Raw genomic sequence first — 21,025 nt, 5'->3', positions numbered from 1 at the left:
TAGGGTTTTCTTATAAATAGGCACCCCTTGTAGCTTTTTTTCATTCATTGAAGATTAACAAAAATTCTGCGTTTTCCTACTTTCTGAGTTGTGAAGCCTAATTGAGTGCAAAGCCCTCCCTTCATCGAAGGGCTAACTACTGTGGTACGAAGCCACATCTATCCCGATTCGCTCCCTTCCATCGCCATCTCTATTACCCATCTTCCACCATCTCTTCTTCTCATCTCACCTCATCATCTACACTTCGAATCAGTCATCTATTACAGCAATTCTTCTCCCTACAGTAGATTTTCAAAATCTGGCCCCGTAGGAGGGCTGAAACTTTGGCGGAGCACCACACACAAACCGTACATCGGATCGAGCTGAGATTTGGGGAGTTTAGAGTCCATCCCTGGCCGACCAGGGCCAAGGTGGCCTTTTTCTGAATAGTAGGCCCCACATACGTGCGGCCGGGATCACGCACGTGTGTCTGGGCCATTATTGTTGTCCACGCGTGCGGTACTTCTCTGGTTCGTTTCTCTCCTCTCTTTCACTCCGCTTTCACCCAAAATCCCTAAACCTAACCCTAAATTACTCAAATCTCCAATTTTATGCCCCTTTTCTTATCCTAGAGTTCCCCGAATTAGAATTTCTGAATCCCTTGAATTATGGACTAATTACTATGCATGTGTAGATGATTATTTCTTATCTTTGAGTATCGTTTAGTTTATAATTTTTATTGATCCAGCCATATCATGTGTAGGCCTGGACCCGCATCCCCTTAATTGGATGTTTGAACTTTCATGTGGGATATGGAATTTATGTAATTGTTTCTGAACTAACGTGATCTTAAGCCTGAAATCTCGCATATCATATTTAATTTTCATATCCTGCATCAAATTTAGTATCAGAGCTTAGGGTTCTTATAGGGGAATACATTATTTGCTTAGGGTTAGTTTGTTTGAGTCCGTCATGCATCTAGTCCATCACATGTAGCTTTTAGGAGTCCATAGTCCCTTATTTTATTAACTATATTGCTGGAGTAACATTGCATAGTCCCCTCATAGGATCATTTAGTCCCATATAGTCTTCATAGAAAGTCCTTAGGTGGAGTTAGCAAGTTGTACGCCCACACGTACAGGTCATGGTTTTGGCTAGCACCCTACACTAACATGGAACAACTACTAGAGTCACTAAACAAGCTATCCTAGCCGATCGAGTCTTGGGGTAAGTGCTTGGAACGAAGCATAGATCAACGCCTTGACCAAATAGAGGCCTCCCTCAGGACAAACCCCACCATTAGGGAAGATGGCCAATCTCAGGCAGGTGGCCAGAAGGATAGACCAATTAATGGAGGTGGCCAAGGAATCAGTCATGGGCGTGCACTCGTACCCCCACCCCATGAGGCACATCAAGACCATTATTTTGAGGGATACAACATGTGCAGTCTTGTGGTTAGAGAGTGCACCAGAGGCTAGTGTAGAGTTACCCACTGAGGTCATTCCGGTAGTGGATGAGTTTCGTGATATCGTTCCTAATGATCTACCAGATGAGTCTCCCCCTAGGAGGGATATAGAGCATACCAGAACATGGGACACCGTAACACCTATAGCCGAGTTTGCGTTTAATAGTTCTGTCAATAGGTCCACAGGTCTCAGTCCTTATGAAGTCGTTACTGGTTATAAGCCTGGGACACCTATTGATCTTGTCCCTATGTCACTGTCCCATAGGCCGTCAAAGCCTGCAGAGTCTTTTGCGCATCACATTCATTCATGGCATCAAGAAATCAGGTAAAAGATCATGACTAGTAATGAACATTACTCACTTTCTGCAAACCAATATAAATGTTTCAAGGAATTCAATATAAGGGACTCTGTCATGATCCGCATTAGGCCAGAGCGGTACTCTCAGGGAGCCTTCGAAAATTACACATGTATAGCGCTGGACCATTCAAAATTATAAAACAAAACGGTCTCAATGCGTATGTAGCAAATCTTCCACCCTCCATGGGAATTAGTTCCACATTCAATGTGGAGAATCTAGTTGCATTTCAAGGGGCCATTGATGGATTGTCCAGCCTTTCGCCTAACCATCCTGATTCTCCAGACCTTTCCCTTGATCCATGGCCCCCTCCCGACCTATTTTCCCAGCCTCTATGTCCCATTCCTACTCATCCCGACCCATTTTCGCAGCCTCTACCTCCCATACCTACCCGTCCCGACCTATTTTCCTAGCCTCTACCTCCCATACCTACTCTTCCCGACCTTTCTTCCCAGCCTCTACCTACCATACCTAACCTTCACACACCCAGAGAAGAAGTAAAGGATATCCTGGACCATTAGATAGTTTCAACGTCGGACGGCGGGTTTCAAAAGTTCTTGGTTAAGTGGAAGTCACGTCTAGCTTCAGCCAATATGTGGCTCGCTAAGGAGGAGCTTCAGAGATTTGATCCTTACATCTCGGAACGGTTCAGAAGTTTTATTTCGCCAGTGGCGAAATCTTCGCAGCCAGGGAGAATTGATGGGGACATCCCGCTCACGCTGGGCCCCCCTACGCACGTACGCCAGGAGGGCCCCACCGTCGATCTGGATCGATGACGACATCCAAGGAGAGCCTCCTAGTTAGAAGACGAAGTTTTGGTTCAAGAGAGTAGACCCGATAGTCAAGAAAAGCCCATCGTGAGATCTCATTATCGTGGCCCACTAGTTGGATTGATTTCATATTTTAGGTTTTGTTTATTTATGTTATTTAGAACATTATGAATACTTCAGATTTCTTTGATTAGTTTTTATTTTAATTTACTCCATCGCCAAGTAATAGGTTGCGTACATGGTGCGAGTTTTGGGGTATAGGGTTTTCTTATAAATAGGCACCCCTTGTAGCTTCTTTTCATTCATTGAAGATTAATAAAAATTCTACGTTTTCCTACTCTCTGAGTTGTGAAGCCTAATTGGGTGCAAAGTCCTCCCTCCATTGAAGGGCTAACTACCATGGTGCGAAGCCACATCTATCCCAATTCGCCCCCATCCATTGCCATCTCTATTACCCATCTTCCACCATCTCTTCTTCTCATCTCGCCCCATCATCTACACTTCGAATCAGTCATCTATTACAGCAATTCTTCTCCCTACAGCAGATTTCCAGAATCCGGCCCTGTAGGAAGGCTGAAACTTCAGCGGAGCACCACGCACAAACCGTACATCAGATCGAGCTGAGATTTGGGGATTTTGGAGTCCATCCTTGGCCGACCAGGGCCAAGGTGAACTTTTTCTGAATAGTGGGCCCCACACACATACGACCGGGATCACACGCACGTGTCTGGGCCATTATTGTTGTCCACGCATGCGGTACTTCTCTGGTTCGTCTCTCCTCTCTTTCACTCCGCTTTCACCCAAAATCTCTAAACCTAACCCTAAATTACCCAAATCTCCAATTTTATGTCCCTTTTCTTACCCTAAGGTTCGCCAAATTGGAATTTCTGAATCCCTTGGATTATAGACTAATTACTATGCATGTGTGGATGATTATTTCTTATCTTTGAGTATCATTTGGTTCATAATTTTTATTGATCCAGCCTTATCATGTGTAGGCGTAGACCCGCATAAATTCCCTTTAATTGAATATTTGGACTTTCATGTGGGATATGGAATTTGTGTAATTATTTCTGAACTAACGTGATCTTAAGCCTGAAATCTCGCATATCATATTTAATTTTCATGTCCTGCATCATAAAATTTACCGGGTAATAGAATCTGTCAACTTGAACTAACACATTCTCGATTATCCCTCCGGTACGCGAACTAAGCGGTCGGCAAGTTGTAATGTAGTTTGGGCGGGTTTCACTTCACTCAAACCTAGTTGTTCGTAGACCGAATAAAGAATCAGATTTACACTCGCACCTAAGTCAAGAAGTGTGTGATTAATCCGGTAGTTCCCACTTACACAAGCGATGGTTAGGCTACCGGGATCTTTGTATTTCTGTGGTACATCTTGCTTTAGGATGGCACTCAGCTTTTCAGTTAAGAAGATTTTCTTTTGAATATTTTGCCGTCTTCTGGTCGTACACAAGTCTTTCAGAAATTTGGTATATAAAGGCATTTGTTTCACCGCATCTAGTAAAGGAATATTGACCTTTACTTGTTTCAACACCTCTAGAATGTCCTGAGAGTTAGAGAGAGGTTTTGGTGCAACCAACCGTTGGGGGAATGGGGCAATCGGCTTGCCTTGAAGTTCCGGTTCCAATTCTTGTGGGGCAGTCCTAGGTCTATCATTGTTGTCCTCTTCCAGGTCCTTAAGCTTTTCAGCCCTTACCGGAATAGATTTGTCGATTATCTTCCCACTCCTAAGAGTGGTGATAGACTTAGCTTGCTCCATTTGATTTGAAGAGCTTGGATCACTTATTTCATATTACGGTTTAGGATTGGGGAAAGGTTGGGCTGGAAGAATCGCTTTTTCCCCAATTGGATTTTTTGTCTCGTGCCCTTGTATGGCCTTTGAAAGGTCTTGAAGGGTTTGCAATATACCCTGAGTGATAAGCTCTTGGTTTTAAATATGTTTCCAGACCGGATCCTCTTGAGGTCTCCCTTGGTTTGGAATTTGATTGAAGAAACCTTGAGGAGTAGCAATTTGTCCATTCCTCCAATTAGAGTTATAGAATTTGAGGTGGGTCCACTGAAAGGTCTTTGGTAGTTGTTCACGGCATTTGATTGCTCATTCAGAATTTCTTGAAAAGCAGGTATTGTTGGACAATTTTCGGTTGTATGAATGTTACAAGCACAAAAACCGCAAATAACTTCCTTAGCCTTATCCTTCTTAAGCTCCATGGCCTCAAGTAGTTTCCTTGTGAGACTAGCCACTTTAGCATTTATATCATCTTCCTCCTTTAAAATATACATTCCTCCCCTTTCCTTTAATTGAGTAGGCTTAGAAATGGTGGGTTTTGAGGAGATGTCCCATGATTGTGCATTTTCAGTAAGTCTATCTAGATAGTCCCACACATCATCGACATCTTTGTTTATGAATTCCCCATTGCACATTGTCTCGACCAATTGGTGCATGGAAGATGTCCATCCATCGTAGAAGAAATTTGTGATGCGTCACATTTCAAAACCGTGTTGTGGGCATGAACTGACAAGATCCTTGAACCGCACCCAACATTGGAAGAATGTTTCATCTTCCTTTTGGGCGAAGTTCATGATTGACTTTCTGAGGGTGTTCGTTTTAGGGCATGGGAAATTTTTCTTGATGAACTCCCTTGTCATGTCATTCCATCTACCAATCGATCGTGGATGTAGTGAGTGCAACCATGTCTTAGCCTTTTCTTTTAAGGAGAATGGAAAGAGTTTCAGTCTGATCGTGTCCTCAGACACATTAGGAAAGTATAAAGTAGCTATTATCTCATCAAACTCTTTTAATTGTAGATATGGATTTTCAGATTCAAGTCCATGGAATTTTGTAAGGAGTTGGATCACTCCCGGCTTGATATTCATATGTCCTACATTCTCTGGAAACATCATGCATGAAGGTGTGCTCACCCCCGCCGGTTGTAAATAATCTCGTAAAGTACGAGGCGAGAGTGCTTGATGCACTTCATTCTCATCCTGGACTTCCTCGACCCTAGATTGAGGCTGTCTTCCCGGTTGATTGACTGGTTGATTGGCAGTCATAACCTCAATTAACTCTGAGCATCTTGAGATCTTGAGTGGTGTTCAATTATCACAGACCCACTTGGGCATGAAACACTCTTAGCCATCAATTTCAGATTCTAACCTAAACCTAAAAAGGAAAGAAGAAGTAAATAGAAATCTAGAAATAGAAAGAGAGAGGGAATTAGAAAAAAGTTACCAAATTAGAAGTTCCTAAATTAAGATCTTGCAAAACAAAACAAAACAAGTCAGTTTCTAAAAACAGAAATTCTGAAATTAGAAAGTCGTTTCTAAAAAAACAGAAAAAGAAAATTTTTGAACCTAGAATTAGAAAGCTAAGTTAGTTTCTAATTTTATTTTAAAAAAAAAAAAAAAAAACAAAACCTAACCTAAAAATAGAAAATAAACAAACCCTAATCTTAACTTAATTCTAAAACTAGCTGATCTCAGAAAAACGCAACCGTTAGTCCCGGACAACAGCGCCAAAAACTTGTTCACAACCCCAAGTGTAGGGTCGCAATGTAGAAATAATCTCGGTGAGATCGAGGTCGAATCCACAGGGACTGAACTTGTGTGTCTTCTGAAAGTAACTAGAACCAAAACTAGAAAAAGATGAAAACCTAAATCTGGAAGTATAGAGAGTAATTGTGAGAGATTTAATGAAAAACTTAGGGCCTGTTTGATTTTTAGATTCAACTGTAATTATCATGTAAATGGGTAATAATTATTTACCTAGGTAATTACCACATCTTTCCAAAGGCAAATGTGACAACTTACTTTTTTAACATTTAAATCGAGAAATTTAAAAAATCAATGTGGGGCCCATCGTGATGTATGTGACTTATCCACACCGCTCATTTGTTATGCCAGCTTAATTTAGGGCGTGAGCAAAAAAATGAGGCAGATCCAAAGCTCAAGTGGACCACACCATAGGAAACAGCAGAATTGAACATTAAAAACTTCTTGGGGCCCTTAAAAGTTTAGAATCAAGCTGACATTTGTGTTTCCCCCTTATCCATGTTTATGTGACTCTATGAATGGGTTAGATGATGAAAAAACCTCAATGTGGGCCCAGTGAAGGAAACAACTTTCAATGGTGGACGCTGTTTCCTTTCATGTGGGCCATGTGAGTGTTGGATCTGCCTCATTTTTCAGTTCATGCTCCAAAATGTTCTAATAAAATAGATGGACGGTGCAGATATATCATATACATTACGATGGGGTCCATGAATTTAACTCAACACTTTTGTATCGATTTTCAAGGTGGAATTACTCTCACATTTTCAAACAAGGTGAAAAAGTAATAAGTACTTATTTACCAGTATTTACCTGTATCACGGAAAATCAAACAAGCCCTTAAGGAATTCAAAGGTGGGAAACTAGGGTTTCCAAGGATTCACTTGTAGGTTCTCCGGATGCTACCTTGCTTGATTCAAGGACGAAGAGATTTGTCAGGTCTCTAAACTTCTCATGGATCTAATCATCAATGGATGAGAGTTGTGAGGATTTGGAAGTGATTCCATTACCTAACCATGCCCAGGAGACAAGGCAAACAACAGGATCTACCAATCACACAACCAATCATAAGAAAATTGTGAAGGTTAGGAGAGATTCCATCATCCTACCATGCCCAAGGGACGATGGTGAACAACAGGATCTCTTAATTTCACAATCTCAATTCAAGAAAAGAAGATATCTCAAGCTATTGCAGATCTATTGTAATTTGTCACAACAAACCATTAAAAACTAAAAATATTCCTTCATAACCAAACTAGAATCCAAGAGAGCTCAATAAAACATGAATCAAAACAAAGAAAACATCTTAATCACACTACAAGCTTCACCTCTTAGCGCTAGCTGAGAGGTTTAGCCAGCCATAGACATGATTGAACTAAGAACTCTTAAGAAAAGCATAAAAACTACTAAGGAAAGGGAAGAAAAACTCTTGGCGACGGCTTCTCCACACTTTTGCTCCACTCCTCAAACCCTAGAAGATGCTTAGGAACATCCTAGGGACCCCTATTTATAGTTTTGCAACTCAAACTTTCGCACCTAGTTGGAAAATTCTGGAAACCACTTCAAATTTCCGCAATTCATGTGTTGTCTACATAACCTAGGACTGATCGAGGATGACCTGATTTTAAATGATTTTGCCACTGGAGTTCGAGTCGAGGAATCCTCAACTGGTCGAGCAGGGCCAGGACTAGCCGAGCAGGAGCCAGGACTAGTCGAGGATTACGCAAATTCACTTCAAAACTTCAATTCTCTTCATTCTTGACTTGGTTTTCTTGAATCTTTAGCATGTGAATTCTTCATTCTTAGCCTTTTAAGATCCAATCTTTGGCTTGGTGATTCTTGAGCGTTAAATCCATGAATCCAAGCTCTTAAATTCACCTTACAACACAAACATAATTAAAATAGGACATTAAGCATTATCATGTTCATAAAACTAAGTAATAAATGGGGTCCAATATGCAACATTTGACCCTCAGCAGTTTCTTCCTTTATAACAGTGTGAGAATTCATTTCTGGGAAGATACTTGGGCAGGCGACTCCCCCCTTCAGAACACATCCCCTCAGTTAGCTCAACTCTTTACAAGAAAAATTATTTTTGTTTCTAGGCACTAAAATTGCATGGATTGTCTACTATGGCAAACAAAAGCTTAGCGGAGTTTAGAATTATGGATAACTCCTTGGGGGGGGGGGGGGAATAGGACCACTTAAAAATTATGCCAATTAAAAATCAATTAACAGTTAGGCTTCCAAGCCAAGTGAGTCCAATTGCATAGACTACAAATGATGCAACAAGTTGAGCCACTAGTCTATGAGTGAGATAGATATCTTATACGTGCATGTGCAATCAATTAGATGCCTAGCATACAATCCATTTAAGCATTCATATAATTCAACCAATTAAACTCATAAGCATGAATAGAAATGTGCACAAATCACAATCACAAACACAATGATTTATAGTGGTTTGACTACTTGACTACTCCCGGTGGACACACTCTCCTTGAGTGTATCAGATTTCACTATCTCAGGATTTTTCAATAGGTTCACCCCTAACCTTTACAAGCGTACACTCCTGCCAGAGGCTTACACAAGGTCTTACAAACATACACTCTCGTCGAAGGCCTACACAAGGACTTAACAAATGTATACTCCCATCGGAGGCCACCACAGGGACTTAACATACGCATACTCCCATCGGAGGCTTACACAAGTGAAATTGCACATGGAGGGCCCATGGGCTATGCACAGAAGCTTGACGAAGCTAAAGAATGATGGTTATGTCTTAGAGAGGAGTGATTAGAACCAAAAAAAAAAAATTTACGCCTTTTAAAACACAATTGTTTAACTTAAACTAATATGCAAATTAAAATAAGGCAATTAACTCTAAGGCTTCCAAGCCAATAGAGAGTCCAATCACATAGACAATAAAAAATGTAGCAATTAAGCAACTAGTCTATAAGCATGATAGTGTACATGTGTGTATGGGATGTACTACCTATCAACTCCTAGCATTCATCTAATCATACATACATATAATTAAACATTCATCACATAAGCATAATCAAACAAGTGCTCAAATACAATCTCAAACACAAGCATATATAGTAGTTCAGTTTTCCTACTCCACTCCCAGTGGACGCACTCTCTTAGAGTGTATCGGTATTCACTTTCTTAGAGGTTTTAAATTAGGTTTACCTCTAACCTTTACAATCCCACATAAGGACCGGCTCCCTTGGAGACTTACATGGTTTTCTATAGGCTAGCCACGAACCTCAGTTCTACCCAAGAACCTACACGTACAAACCCGTGTTGGTGGCCTACACAAGGACTTAATTTAGATCCTACACAAGAAACCTAATCGAGTTTGGCAATCAAATTCTTACGCTCAATCCTACACAAGTAAGGAGCGTACATGGACTCTGAAAATGACAACCTTGTGGGATTGAGCCCCGTTGACGTGTCGTCTTAGGTTGCTTGATCGATGCTCTCTCATGCTTCAATTAGCTCCCCTTTGATCCCCCAATCATGATGCCGAGGCTTTTCTAAGGCTTCAACTCCAATATCAAACACCTTACATACGGTGCTCCTTTGAGGTGACCAAGGTGATGGGAGTTGGGTGAATCTCTTACAACTAATGATAGGATGGGTTCCTAGTAGGGATTCACATAGGTAGCCATTTTAGAGGTTGTTTAGACAATGGATACAACTATTGGATTTAGTCTAACCTCTAGAGAATGTGAGATGTCAAGTTCTTCCACAAATGGAGCATTTGAATCCTCATAGAGTGATGAACCACTTAGAAGAGGGCATGGATCTCAATGGGTGGGAGCCCATAAGGATTTGGAAGTATTGGGACACTTTAGGGTCTTTTTCTCACTCAAAACCATCACAAAAATCCAGTTGCAAGATTTATAAGAAAAAGGCTCTAACGGATCTATAATGCCAGCACCTTCGATAGGACTGAAAGTTGCCTGAAATTGCTCTAAAGCCTAACAAAACATGTTCAAATAAATTCCTAAGGCTTTGGATGATCAAACAAAATTTTCCTATTAGGAATGGATCATCTAGAGCAGTGTTCATATTATCGGCGAAAAATCGATAATATCGCCGATATTATCGGTATCGCCGGAGTTGCGACACCAAAACTAACTTTTTTCATTTCTCTTCCTAATATCGGCGAATATTCGGCGATTTTATCCATTTTTCATGTAAAATACAGTTGTTGACCAGAAATCGCGGCCCTATCAAGTGCCAACAACTCCTTTTCGACAATAAAAGGGACGATAATATCGGGGGCTGCATAAGTATCAAAAAAGAAAAAAAAAAAAAAAAAGAGAAAAAAGGGGGAAAAAGAAACTTTTGGAATTGTACCTGTAGAATCGGATCGTTGATCACGGCCCTGTCAAATGATGATTCCCACGAAGAACATGCGAAATCTTAGGAATTTTTTGAGATTTTTGGGATTTTAGGGTTCCCTCAAGGAACCTCTTCTACGGGCGTGTTTTTCAGGAGTTTAGGGTTTTGAAACCCTTTTACAAGGAGGACGCGGATTTACTGCGAAAGCTTTTCGCAGGAACTTCCTGCGCTGGAAACCTAGGTGGGGCCCACCGTGATGTTTGTGAGAAATCCACTCCGTCCATCCATTTTCTGAGATATTTTTACAACAAAAGGCCAAAAATGAGCCATATTTAATACTCAAGTGGGCCTAAAATGTGAGTATTGAACGTACACAGTTGAAATATTCGTGGGGCCACAGAAGTTTTGAATCAGGCTAAAATTTGTGTTTTCAGTTCATCCCAGTAGGAATGACGTTATTAATGATATGGATGACATGTAAACATCACTTTCTACCCCAAAGAGTTTTCAACGGTAGGAATTTTCCTACCCACCTTTTCCTCTAGTGCGGCCCACTTGAGTCTTGGATCCTTCTCACTTTTGGTCTCAAGTCCTAAAATGGGCTACGAAAATAGATTTACGGTGTGGATTTCTCAAAAACATCATGTTGGGCCCCACCCAAGTTTCCAGTGCAGGAACTTCGGCTTTCACAGGAAATCCGCGTCCGTGGATTAGGTGTTACGCGTGGAGCTTGTGACCTCGGTGGCTACATGGCGTGGACGTCACCAAGTTTCGTGGACCGCACTATGATGTATGTGCTATATCCACACGGTCCATCCATTTGGAGAGATTATTTTAGATCATTAGCCAAAAAATGAGATAGATCCAAAGCTTGGGTGGACCACACCACAGAAAGCAATGAGGACAATGATTCCTATCGTTGAAAACTTCCTAGGGCCATAGTGATGTTTATTTGTCATCCAAGTGGTCCATAAGATCACATAGTCATCGATGACGGGAAAAAACAAAAATTACACGGATCCAAAACTTCTATGGCCCCTAAGAAATTTTCAACGATAGACGTTCAATTCACACTATTCACTGCAGTGTGGTCCACTTGATCATTGGATATGCTTCATCTTTGGAATCAAGCGCTATAATTATATGGTAAAATGGATGGACGGAGTGGATAAAGTATATAAATCACAGTAGGCCCCACAGAGTTGACTTGGTCCACTCAAGGTAATAATTTATATGGTGCGCATTCGACTTCCCACGTCCAACTCATTTAGGTCTGCAGGCTCGGTGGCTCGGTGCTCTGTGGGGTCCATTATGATTTGATATATTTTATCAATACCATCCATATATTTTGCCAAATAATTTTAGGGCATGAGCCCAAAAATATGGTAGATCCGCATCTAAGGTGGACCACACCAAAGGAAGCAGTGGTGATTAAATACCCACCATTATAAACTTCCTAAGGCCATTGTAATGTTTTTTGGACATCCAACCTCTCAGGTGGTCCATTTGATCATTGGATATGCTTCATCAGAATCGAAAACACAATTATCAGCTTGATCGAAAACTTTTTGTGACACCTTAGAAGTTTTTAATGGTGGGATTCAATCGCTAATGTTTCCTTTGGTGTGGTCCACTTGAAATTTGGATCTACCTCATTTTTGGGACCATGTACTAAAATGATATGCTGAAACAGATGAATGGGGTGGATTTCTGGCATATATCATGGTGGGCCCATGGACAGTGTTCAATAGCTACCTCGTTATTGGCAACATGATAAAGCAGATGCGTTACAGTGGGTACACAAAGTCCTTACGCCAGGACATGATTTGGCTAGTGACGTTAGCCAGATGGCTAGTGGTTGGTGCTATATGGGCCTAATCGTGATGTATTTATTTGATCTACGCTGTCCATCCATTTTTTTCAAATCATTTTAGATCTTGATCCAAAAATCAAGCATATATAAATCTCGGGTGGACCACACCATCGGAAATAGTAGCGATTGAATGCCCACCATTAAAAACCTCCCAGGGTTCATTGTAATGTTTATTTGACATCCAACCTATTGATTAGGTCATACAGACCAATTTGATGCAAAACTTGTGGCCCTTAAGAAGTTTTTAATGGTGGGCATTCAATCAACACTGTTTCCTGTGATGTGGTCCATTTGAGATTTGGATCTACCTATTTTTTGGGTTTATACCATAAAATGATCCGGAAAATTGGAAGGATGCGTCAGTATGTCAAACAAGTGTCATACCCAAGCCATCCATCACCAAGTATACCACTATATAGATTCCATGTTTCAAAAAAGGTGTACTTTTTTACTTCGTTAACTTTTGCATGGCTTAATTATTATATGCTAGTTGTATTTGTATTATATGAATTCATTTTGGTTACAATTAGAGTGATTTCTTACAACAGAGCATGCTTTTTGGGCCCCATTAAATGAAAACTTATTATTTAATGTATTCTTTTTGTAATTTTTTTATTCCTAAATATGCAAATATGTGTATTTGGGCATGTCCTGAAGTTTCACAGAAAAATTCCATCATTTTTCCCCATGTTTCGCCATTTTTCTTCACATTTCCAGTTATTGGCGATATTATCGGCGATAACGATATTATATCTTTATCTCCAATCAGCGAAACTTGTAGCGATACCGACAACTCGAACACTGATCTAGAGGTATGTTGTTTTGGACCTGAAGGGGTCTAAGGTTAGGATACACCAAGGTACCTCATGCTCACATGTTTTTTCACTCCTTGATGCTTCATCTCTTCGTGTCTTTGGTGTTCCTTGTCTTCCAATGGAGGCCCAACTGACTCACTGACACATAGACCCACGTGATTCACAAACAACGTACACAAATAAGTGCACTAACAACAAGGACTTAATTGAGTTTAGGTCACAAACTCTATACTCAATCCTATATAAGGAAAGAGTAAATGGACTCTAAAATTGACAACCTAATTGTCAGATTGAGCCTTGTTGTAGCGCCTTGCTTGAGATGAGTATTCACTTCTTGAATTCACTTCTCTTGTGCTCCCCCGATCTTTGAAGTCGATCTTCTTCCGCTTCCTTTAATCGGCTACCTCACACTTTATGCTCCAATGAGGCTACCAAGCTAATGGGAAGATGGTGGAATCTCCTACAACTAATGAATAGTTGGTTTCAAAATGGGGATTCACCTAGATAGATACTCTAGAGGTTGATAGGCATTAGAATTTACATATGGGATTGATGTCTACGTTCTAGAGAAGGCTTGAGATCACGTTCTTCTTGTAATTAAGCTTTGAAATGCTCATTAAAGTGAAGAATCACTAAGAAGATAACATAAATCTCTTTGGGATAGAGCCTAAGAGTGTGGTAGAGCTTGGATACACTAGAGTCTCTAAAACACTAAAATCCATCACTTTTGCAAAGATCCAGTTTCTAGATTTATAGAAAAAAGGCTCCAACGGATCTATAACGGCTAGCTTCGATCAATCGAGTGACCCTTTCGATCGATCGAGCAACCCCTTCGATCGATCGAACTTAATTCAATAAAAAGGCAAAAAGCTCGTTGGACACTTTTGCGCACTTTTGATCGATCGAACTTAATATGTCGATCGATTGAGGATCAATTTGAACACGTCAGAAAGCTTGTTGGATGTTTTTTGTGCACCTTCGATCAATCGAGCGAATGGCCTTCAATCGGACCGATCGAAGGTTTGCTCAATTAATCGAAGATCAATCGAACTTGGGCGTTTTTATTCTCATTTTGTCCACGCACTTTGCACATGATCTAGCCGGCACAAACCTGATGACTAAGGGTTTTCCTATAAAGAACAAGTCATCTAGGGTAGGTTGTTTTGGGCTTAAAGGGGTCTAGGGCTAGGATTACCAAGGAACCTCACTTTTACCGGTGTCTTCAAGCCTTGATGCATCAAGCCTTCGAGTATTCGGTCTTCAATGTCTTCCAATGGAGGCTCAACCGACTCAAGACACCCTAGCTCACGTTATTGACAAATCGAGGCACTAACAAGCACTGGCATTGCTTGGTCCCCTCCTTGTCACAGAAATTTACTTGGCGAGGAAATTGAGTATGTTAAGTTGCTAGACAATCTTCTCCTTTACCATCCAATCCAAGAAGATTGGGACAAGATGCGTTGGCTCAAGGATAAATCAGGTCACTTCTTAGTCCACTCTTTCTATTAGTGGTTGAGTTACACACATAGGAGCGAGCGATGCGATTTCACGTCTCGCACGTGGTACCATGTGGACCTCCTAAAGTCGTGACCTTTGGGTGGTGGGTAGGCAGAAATAGAGTGCTCACTATAGATAATCTCCAAAAAAAAATAGAGGTTTGTTTCACCCCCAATGCTTATGTCATGTGTACAAAGGAAGATGAATCTATCAACTATCTCTTTATCCATTGCACATTTATTTTGAAATCATGGAGCAAGCTTCTTTTCTCCTTTAACTTGTCTTGGGTCATGCCTAACTTTGTGGAATATGTGTGTGTGTGTGTGTGTGTGTGTGTGTGACGCCTATTTGGAGACTAACCATTTTTAGCTAACCTGGTGGATGATTTGGGATAGAGAAATGGGAGATGCTTCCGAAACATTTCCATTAAGGGGGAAGACGTGCTTTTTAGGATAAAATCCTTTGTTGTGGAATGGGCTTCATGTTTAAAGTCTTTAAAAGTTTTCTTTCTTTCTTTCTTTTTTGTGTTTAAATAGGTGTGCTTGTTGGATGTTTTCAATAAAGTTATTGTTACCCTTCAAAGAAATAAAAAGTAGGCCAAACAACAGCCATGGCGAAACTTTCATTAACCAAAAAGGATAGCTTCCATGGTAAGAATCTTGTTTGTGATAACCATTCAACAGCACACTTCCACTCAAGGAGGAGGAAGAGATCCCAAACTTGAGCACAGGGTGTCATTAATTGCAAATACAGGAGAGGGGGATTCTTTACCATTCAAGGAGGGTAATGTGACTTCATCGACTAGGCCTAGCAATTCCAACCACAAACTAATTTTGACATCCAAAAGATTCCACTAAAATGCCACTCTCGCTCTTTTCCTCCAAAAATTCTATAACGATAACTTATGAGAATGTTTCTAGTTGAAACTAGAACAGTCTCAAAAATCTCTGCACCAACAAAGTTCCGCACCCATAAATCTTCCAAAATCTATTCTATCGCATTTACTGCCTTTGAACATGACTCCTTCAATGAAAATTTTCCCTACACTTTTGCCCCAAAGATGTCTGCAAAAGTGGAGATATCATTCCAAACCGACGAGCCCATTCCACTTCTCAACCCACCTGAGATCCCACCTCTTTTGACTTCCCAATATTTGCTCATTATGGGTAGAATTCCCTGCTCAAAAACAGAATGCCATCACCATTTAGATAACAACATTCAATTTCTTTCTCTAATTCTTCCAATTCTTTTGGCTTTTCTATATCCTCATTCAATAAACAAAGTTTATGATCCATTTCTTTCCCTTCCACGCAAAATCTGGCCAAAGCTTTTCTACCTTCTTCACAATCATATTTGGGATTTGAAAAGAATAAAGTAATATGTTTGGAGAAAGAAATTATCTTTGCCAAGCCGAGAGCTTCTTTTTTAATCTTTCAATAACCAGGTTCCATGTGGGAGGCTCAAGGATTGGGCCCCAGCCCCCAAGAGGAGGGCCCAATTAGATCAAGAGAAGAGAAGCCTAATACACCCAAGGGCCCTTGCCATATCTGCAACATCCAATGAACTGGCTACTACACTAGCGATGAAGCTTTTGGAGACCCGACACCACTTCGGAACATCATTTGATCGTGAAAGCCCGAGATGCACTATTGGAGGTTAGCTTTCTCTGCTAGTGTGATTTTGAAAATCTAAATGCCAAAACCACTTGATAGTCATAGAACGGGAGATATGTACCATATGGCAGCTTCTCTCTCTCCCCCCCCCCCCCCCTCTCTCTCTCTCTCTTCTTCTTCTTCTCCTTCTTCTTCTTTATTGGAAAGATAACACCAGTAGGGATTGAACCTTGGATTACTCACAAACACTACACTCTCTAGTCTCTACCAACTCATCTAACGAGCGGGATTGCTTGTTTACTACAACAGCAAAAATAAACTGTTCATAGGAAAAGTACATCACCACATTGATCATTCACCCACCCCATGTCGCTTCTCTCTTCGCAACTGGTGATGATCAAGTCGCCTTTTGGGTTCACTAAAGATATTCTTCAGTTAAGCATTGAATAATACTTTAAAACTGAATTGTCAATGGCCTTGAAGAAGAATTAAAACAACCGAATCAAAAGATTAGAGATTCTCAGAATTCATACGAGAGTAAGAACCATGGTTTCTAGAAGCCTAAGGAGTGTCTCGATGCAGGATCGAATTCATCTTCTTCTTGGGTCGTTTGGATGGTGGTAAATGGTTTACGTTGTAAATGATTTGTTAGTAAATAACTTAAAGCTGTAAATGATTTACAACCTGTCTGTTTGGCTTTAAGTTGTAAATGATCTAGTAAATCATTCACAATGTTTGGATGCCCTGTAAATGGTAAATGAAATCTGCTTTATAGGCTTTCATTCAAAAAGATAGAGCTGTTGCCCTCTCCTCATTTACTAGTAAATGAAAACTCACCGTTTTGCTGGTAAATGAGAAGGGGGCTTTGCTAGTAAATCAGTAAATCATTTAGTAAATCATAAATGATTTACTAGCAAATTAGAGCATCCAAACACAAGTAGTAAATGATCATTTACTACTTGCCCCATTTACCACCATCCAACCTTAGCTCTCCTCCCAATAATTTAGGGCTGGCATTCAAACAGTAGAGTGGCAAAAGTGTCATGATCAGCTGCCCAGCAGGCATCAACCTTACTCTTGGATCAAATGGCAGTCATAGATATTGACGTTCTGCACGTCATTGAGATCAAGTTGGAGTTGAAAGAAAATCAACTCCAATTTGAGGGTATGTGACGATTATGAATACGGGAAAATACAGAAGAAATATATATATATATATATATATATATATATATATATATATAAAGGAATTCTGCAAAGTGAATTCACTCGTGCATCCAGAGGTACAAAAAGAGAAAGAAAAGAAGAGAGATGGGGGACTCACAAGGATAAAATCGATGAACAATGGCAAGGCGTTAACAACTGGGATGAGGAAGAGGGGCAACAGACACGCCAAGCACACCTGTTTCATTTCACCCCAATCAGAATCCATTCCCCTCGCTATTATTATTCATCATCATCATCAGATAGAGAAAGATAGATGCGTATATAGCAATTTAAAGAAGAAAACAACTTGCCATGTTCTCTGCGTTTTCGCTTTCTCAACTGTATTGTTGGGTTTTCTTTCGCTTGCAGAGAAGGAGATACGGATGCAAAATCACGCCTCGAGTTTAAAAGGGAAGAAAAGATCCGTCTCCTTTGTTTGACGCGAATTGCCTGTTTCACCGGCCACACAGTAACTTCCTTCGGTAGGAGGAGGCAATGTGGCCCCACAGATTCCTGTGACAAATCCACTCCGTCCATCAATTTCTCAAGATCACATTAGGAGAGGAGCACAAAAATAACGCATATCCAAAACTCAGGTGAGCCACAGGCACGGAACAGTGAGAATAGAACGTCCACTGTTGAAACCTTCCTGCGGCCGACTATGATGTTTACATGCCATCCAAGCCGCTCACAACAGGGTTATTACCGGAAACGGATTGGCTAGTCCCTCTGCAACCAACCAATGGCCGGTGGTCGGTGCTCTATGGGCCCCACCATGATGTAAGTGTTTCATCCATGCCGTCCGTATATTTTTCTAGATTATTTTAGGATATGAGATCAAAAATGAGGTATATCCCAATCTCTAGTGGACCACATTACAGAAAACAGTGTTTCGATATTAAAAACTTTTTGGGGCCCATAAAAGTTTTGGATCAAGCTGATCTTTGCTTTTTCCCCTTCATCTAGGTCTGTATGACCTAATCAACATGCCTTAGGAGGATTTTAATGGTGGATATCCAATCACTATTGTTTTCCTGTGGTGTGGTCCACCTAAGATTTATATCCCTCTTTTTTTGGGATCAAACCCTAAAATGATGCGTAAAAATGGAAGAACGGCATAGATGAAACACATACATCATGGTGGGGCACATAGAGCACCAACCATCAGCCATCGGGCTAGTGGCTGGGGGAGTAGCCATCCCTTTCCGTTATTACCTCTTAAATAAATTATACGAACAAATATTACTAGGGAAATTGACCGTACTCACCTCAAAGTTTGGGCAAATTACCTAGAAAGCTATGTCATTCTATATATTACAAGAAGGGCCTTTTAACATGCTTTCAAAAATTACTTGGACCAAAATGCCCTTATCTTTGTTTCAGTAGTTGTAGGTTTTGCAGGGAAGAAGAAGTTACATCGTATTTAATGCCAAGAAAGTGATGTGTACGGAACCCTTTTTTGCGTGCAAGCAAGGACCAAGCTCGTGGGGCCTACATTGATGTACGTGTATAATCCATGCCGCTCATCCTTTTTACCGTGTCATTTTAGGGCTAGGGCCTAGATATCAGCCTGATCCAGAGCTTGTGTGGGTCAAATAATAGAAAATAATAGTGACAATGGAACCCGCTATTGAAACTTTTCAGGCTCACTGTGATGTTTGTTAGAAGTGGACACTGCCCAAGTTAGGACTTTTTTGGGCCCACGCGGAGCAGGCCGACAAGGTGGACGGAATGGATCACCCCATTGTGGGCCTTAAGCTATGGCACCAATGGTTTGGTAGAAAAGGACGTGAACACGTTCAAAACCATGATCCATACAACATAACAACCATGACCCATATAATATAGCAACTACGACCTATGCAAACCACGACCCAAATGGGCCCACACTGATATATGTGTATAATCCATTCCACCCCATCCTTTTTGTCACGTCATTTTAGGGCTAGGGCCCAAATATCAACCTGATCCAGTGCTTTTATGGCCCATAAAATAGAAAATAATGGTAACTGTTGAAAGTTTTCAGGCTCACAGTGATGTTTGTTAGATGTGGACATTGCCCAAGTTAGGACTTTTTAGGCCCACGTCGAGCTAGCCGACAAGGTAGATGATCAGATCACCCCATTATGGGCCTTAAGCTATGGTACCAATGGTTTGGTAGAAAAGGAATTGAACATGTTGAAAACCACGATCCATACAACATAACAACCACGACCCATATAACATGGCAACTACGACCCATGCAAACCACGACCCAAATGGGCCGCAGCTGTATGGATCGTAGTTGTCATGTTATATGAGTCTTAGTTGTCTTGTTATATGGGTCTCAGTTGTATGAATTACAATTGTCCTTTTATATGGGTTGTAGTTATCCTGTTATATGGGTCACAATCGCAGTTGTCCTGCTATATGGGTCTTAGTTGTCATGTTATATGGGTCTCAGTTGTATGTATCGTAGTTGTCCTGTTATATGGGTCGTAGTTATCTTGTTATATGGGTTGCGGTCGCAGTTGTCCTGTTGTTTGAGTCTTAGTTGTCCTGTTATATGGGTCTTAGTTGTATAGATCACAGTTGTCCTATTATATGGGTCGTAGTTATCCTGTTATATGGGTCGCAGTCATAGTTGTCCTGTTATTTTGGTCTTAGTTGTCCTGTTATGTGAGTCATGGTCGCAGTTGTCCTATTATTTGGGTCTTAGTTGTCCTGTTATACGGGTCTCAGTTGTATGGATCGCAGTTGTCCTGTTATATGGGTCGCAGCTATCCTGTTATATGGGTCGCGGTCGCAATTGTCCTGTTATTTGGGTCTTACTTGTCCTATTATATGGGTCTCAGTTGTATGGATCGCAGTTGTCCTGTTATATGGGTCTCAGTTGTATGGATCGCAGTTGTCCTGTTATATGGGTCGCGGTCACAGTTGTCCTATTATTTGGGTCTTACTTGTCCTATTATATGGGTCTCAGTTGCATGGATCACAGTTGTCCTGTTATATGGGTCGCGGTCGCAGTTGTCCTATTATTTGGGTCTTACTTGTCCTGTTATATGGGTCTTAGTTGTATGGATCGCAGTTGTCCTGTTATATGGGTCGCAGTTATCCTGTTATATTGGTCACGGTCGCAGTTGTTCTATTATTTGGGTCCTAGTTGTCTTGTTATATAGGTCTCAGTTGTATGGATCGCAGTTGTCTTGTTATATGGGTCTCAGTTGTATGGATCGCACTTGTCCTGTTTTATGGGTCGCAGTTATCTTATTATATAGGTCGCGGTCGCAGTTGTCCTATTATTTGGTCTTAGTTGTCCTGTTATATGGGTATTAGTTACATGGATCACAGTTGTCCTGTTATATGGATCGCAGTTATCCTGTTATATAGGTTGTGGTCGCAGTTGTCCTGTTATTTGGGTCTTAGTTGTCCTGTTATATAGGTCTCAGTTGTATGGATCACAGTTGTCTTGTTATATGGGTCGCAGTTATCCTGTTATATGGGTCGTGGTCACAGTAGTCCTGTTATTTGGGTCGCAGTTGTCCT

The 21,025-nt window shown here is 40.8% G+C and overlaps 1 protein-coding gene and 1 non-coding gene across 2 annotated transcripts in view; one reads left to right on the top strand and one right to left on the bottom strand.

Moving 5' to 3' along the window:
* LOC131251305 (uncharacterized) overlaps nt 1-18,035 on the bottom strand; it is a 40,763-nt gene extending 22,728 nt beyond the window's left edge. Inside the window, exons 1-2 of the mRNA XM_058251950.1 lie at nt 17,812-18,035; nt 17,619-17,696 (exon numbers count right to left, since the gene is read on the bottom strand). Coding sequence (XP_058107933.1) covers nt 17,619-17,696; nt 17,812-17,814 — 81 coding nt within the window. The 5' untranslated portion in view covers nt 17,815-18,035. The remainder of the gene's footprint in view (nt 1-17,618; nt 17,697-17,811) is intronic.
* Nucleotides 5,086-5,192, top strand: LOC131252324 (small nucleolar RNA R71). The gene has a single exon (XR_009174352.1). It is a non-coding gene; the product is annotated as a small nucleolar RNA R71 (small nucleolar RNA).
* Nucleotides 18,036-21,025: the final 2,990 nt, after the last annotated feature.

The sequence above is a fragment of the Magnolia sinica genome, chromosome 7 (genome assembly GCF_029962835.1).
Source record: "Magnolia sinica isolate HGM2019 chromosome 7, MsV1, whole genome shotgun sequence".
Lineage (NCBI taxonomy): Eukaryota > Viridiplantae > Streptophyta > Magnoliopsida > Magnoliales > Magnoliaceae > Magnolia > Magnolia sinica.
This window is presented reverse-complemented; position numbering and strand designations above follow the sequence as displayed.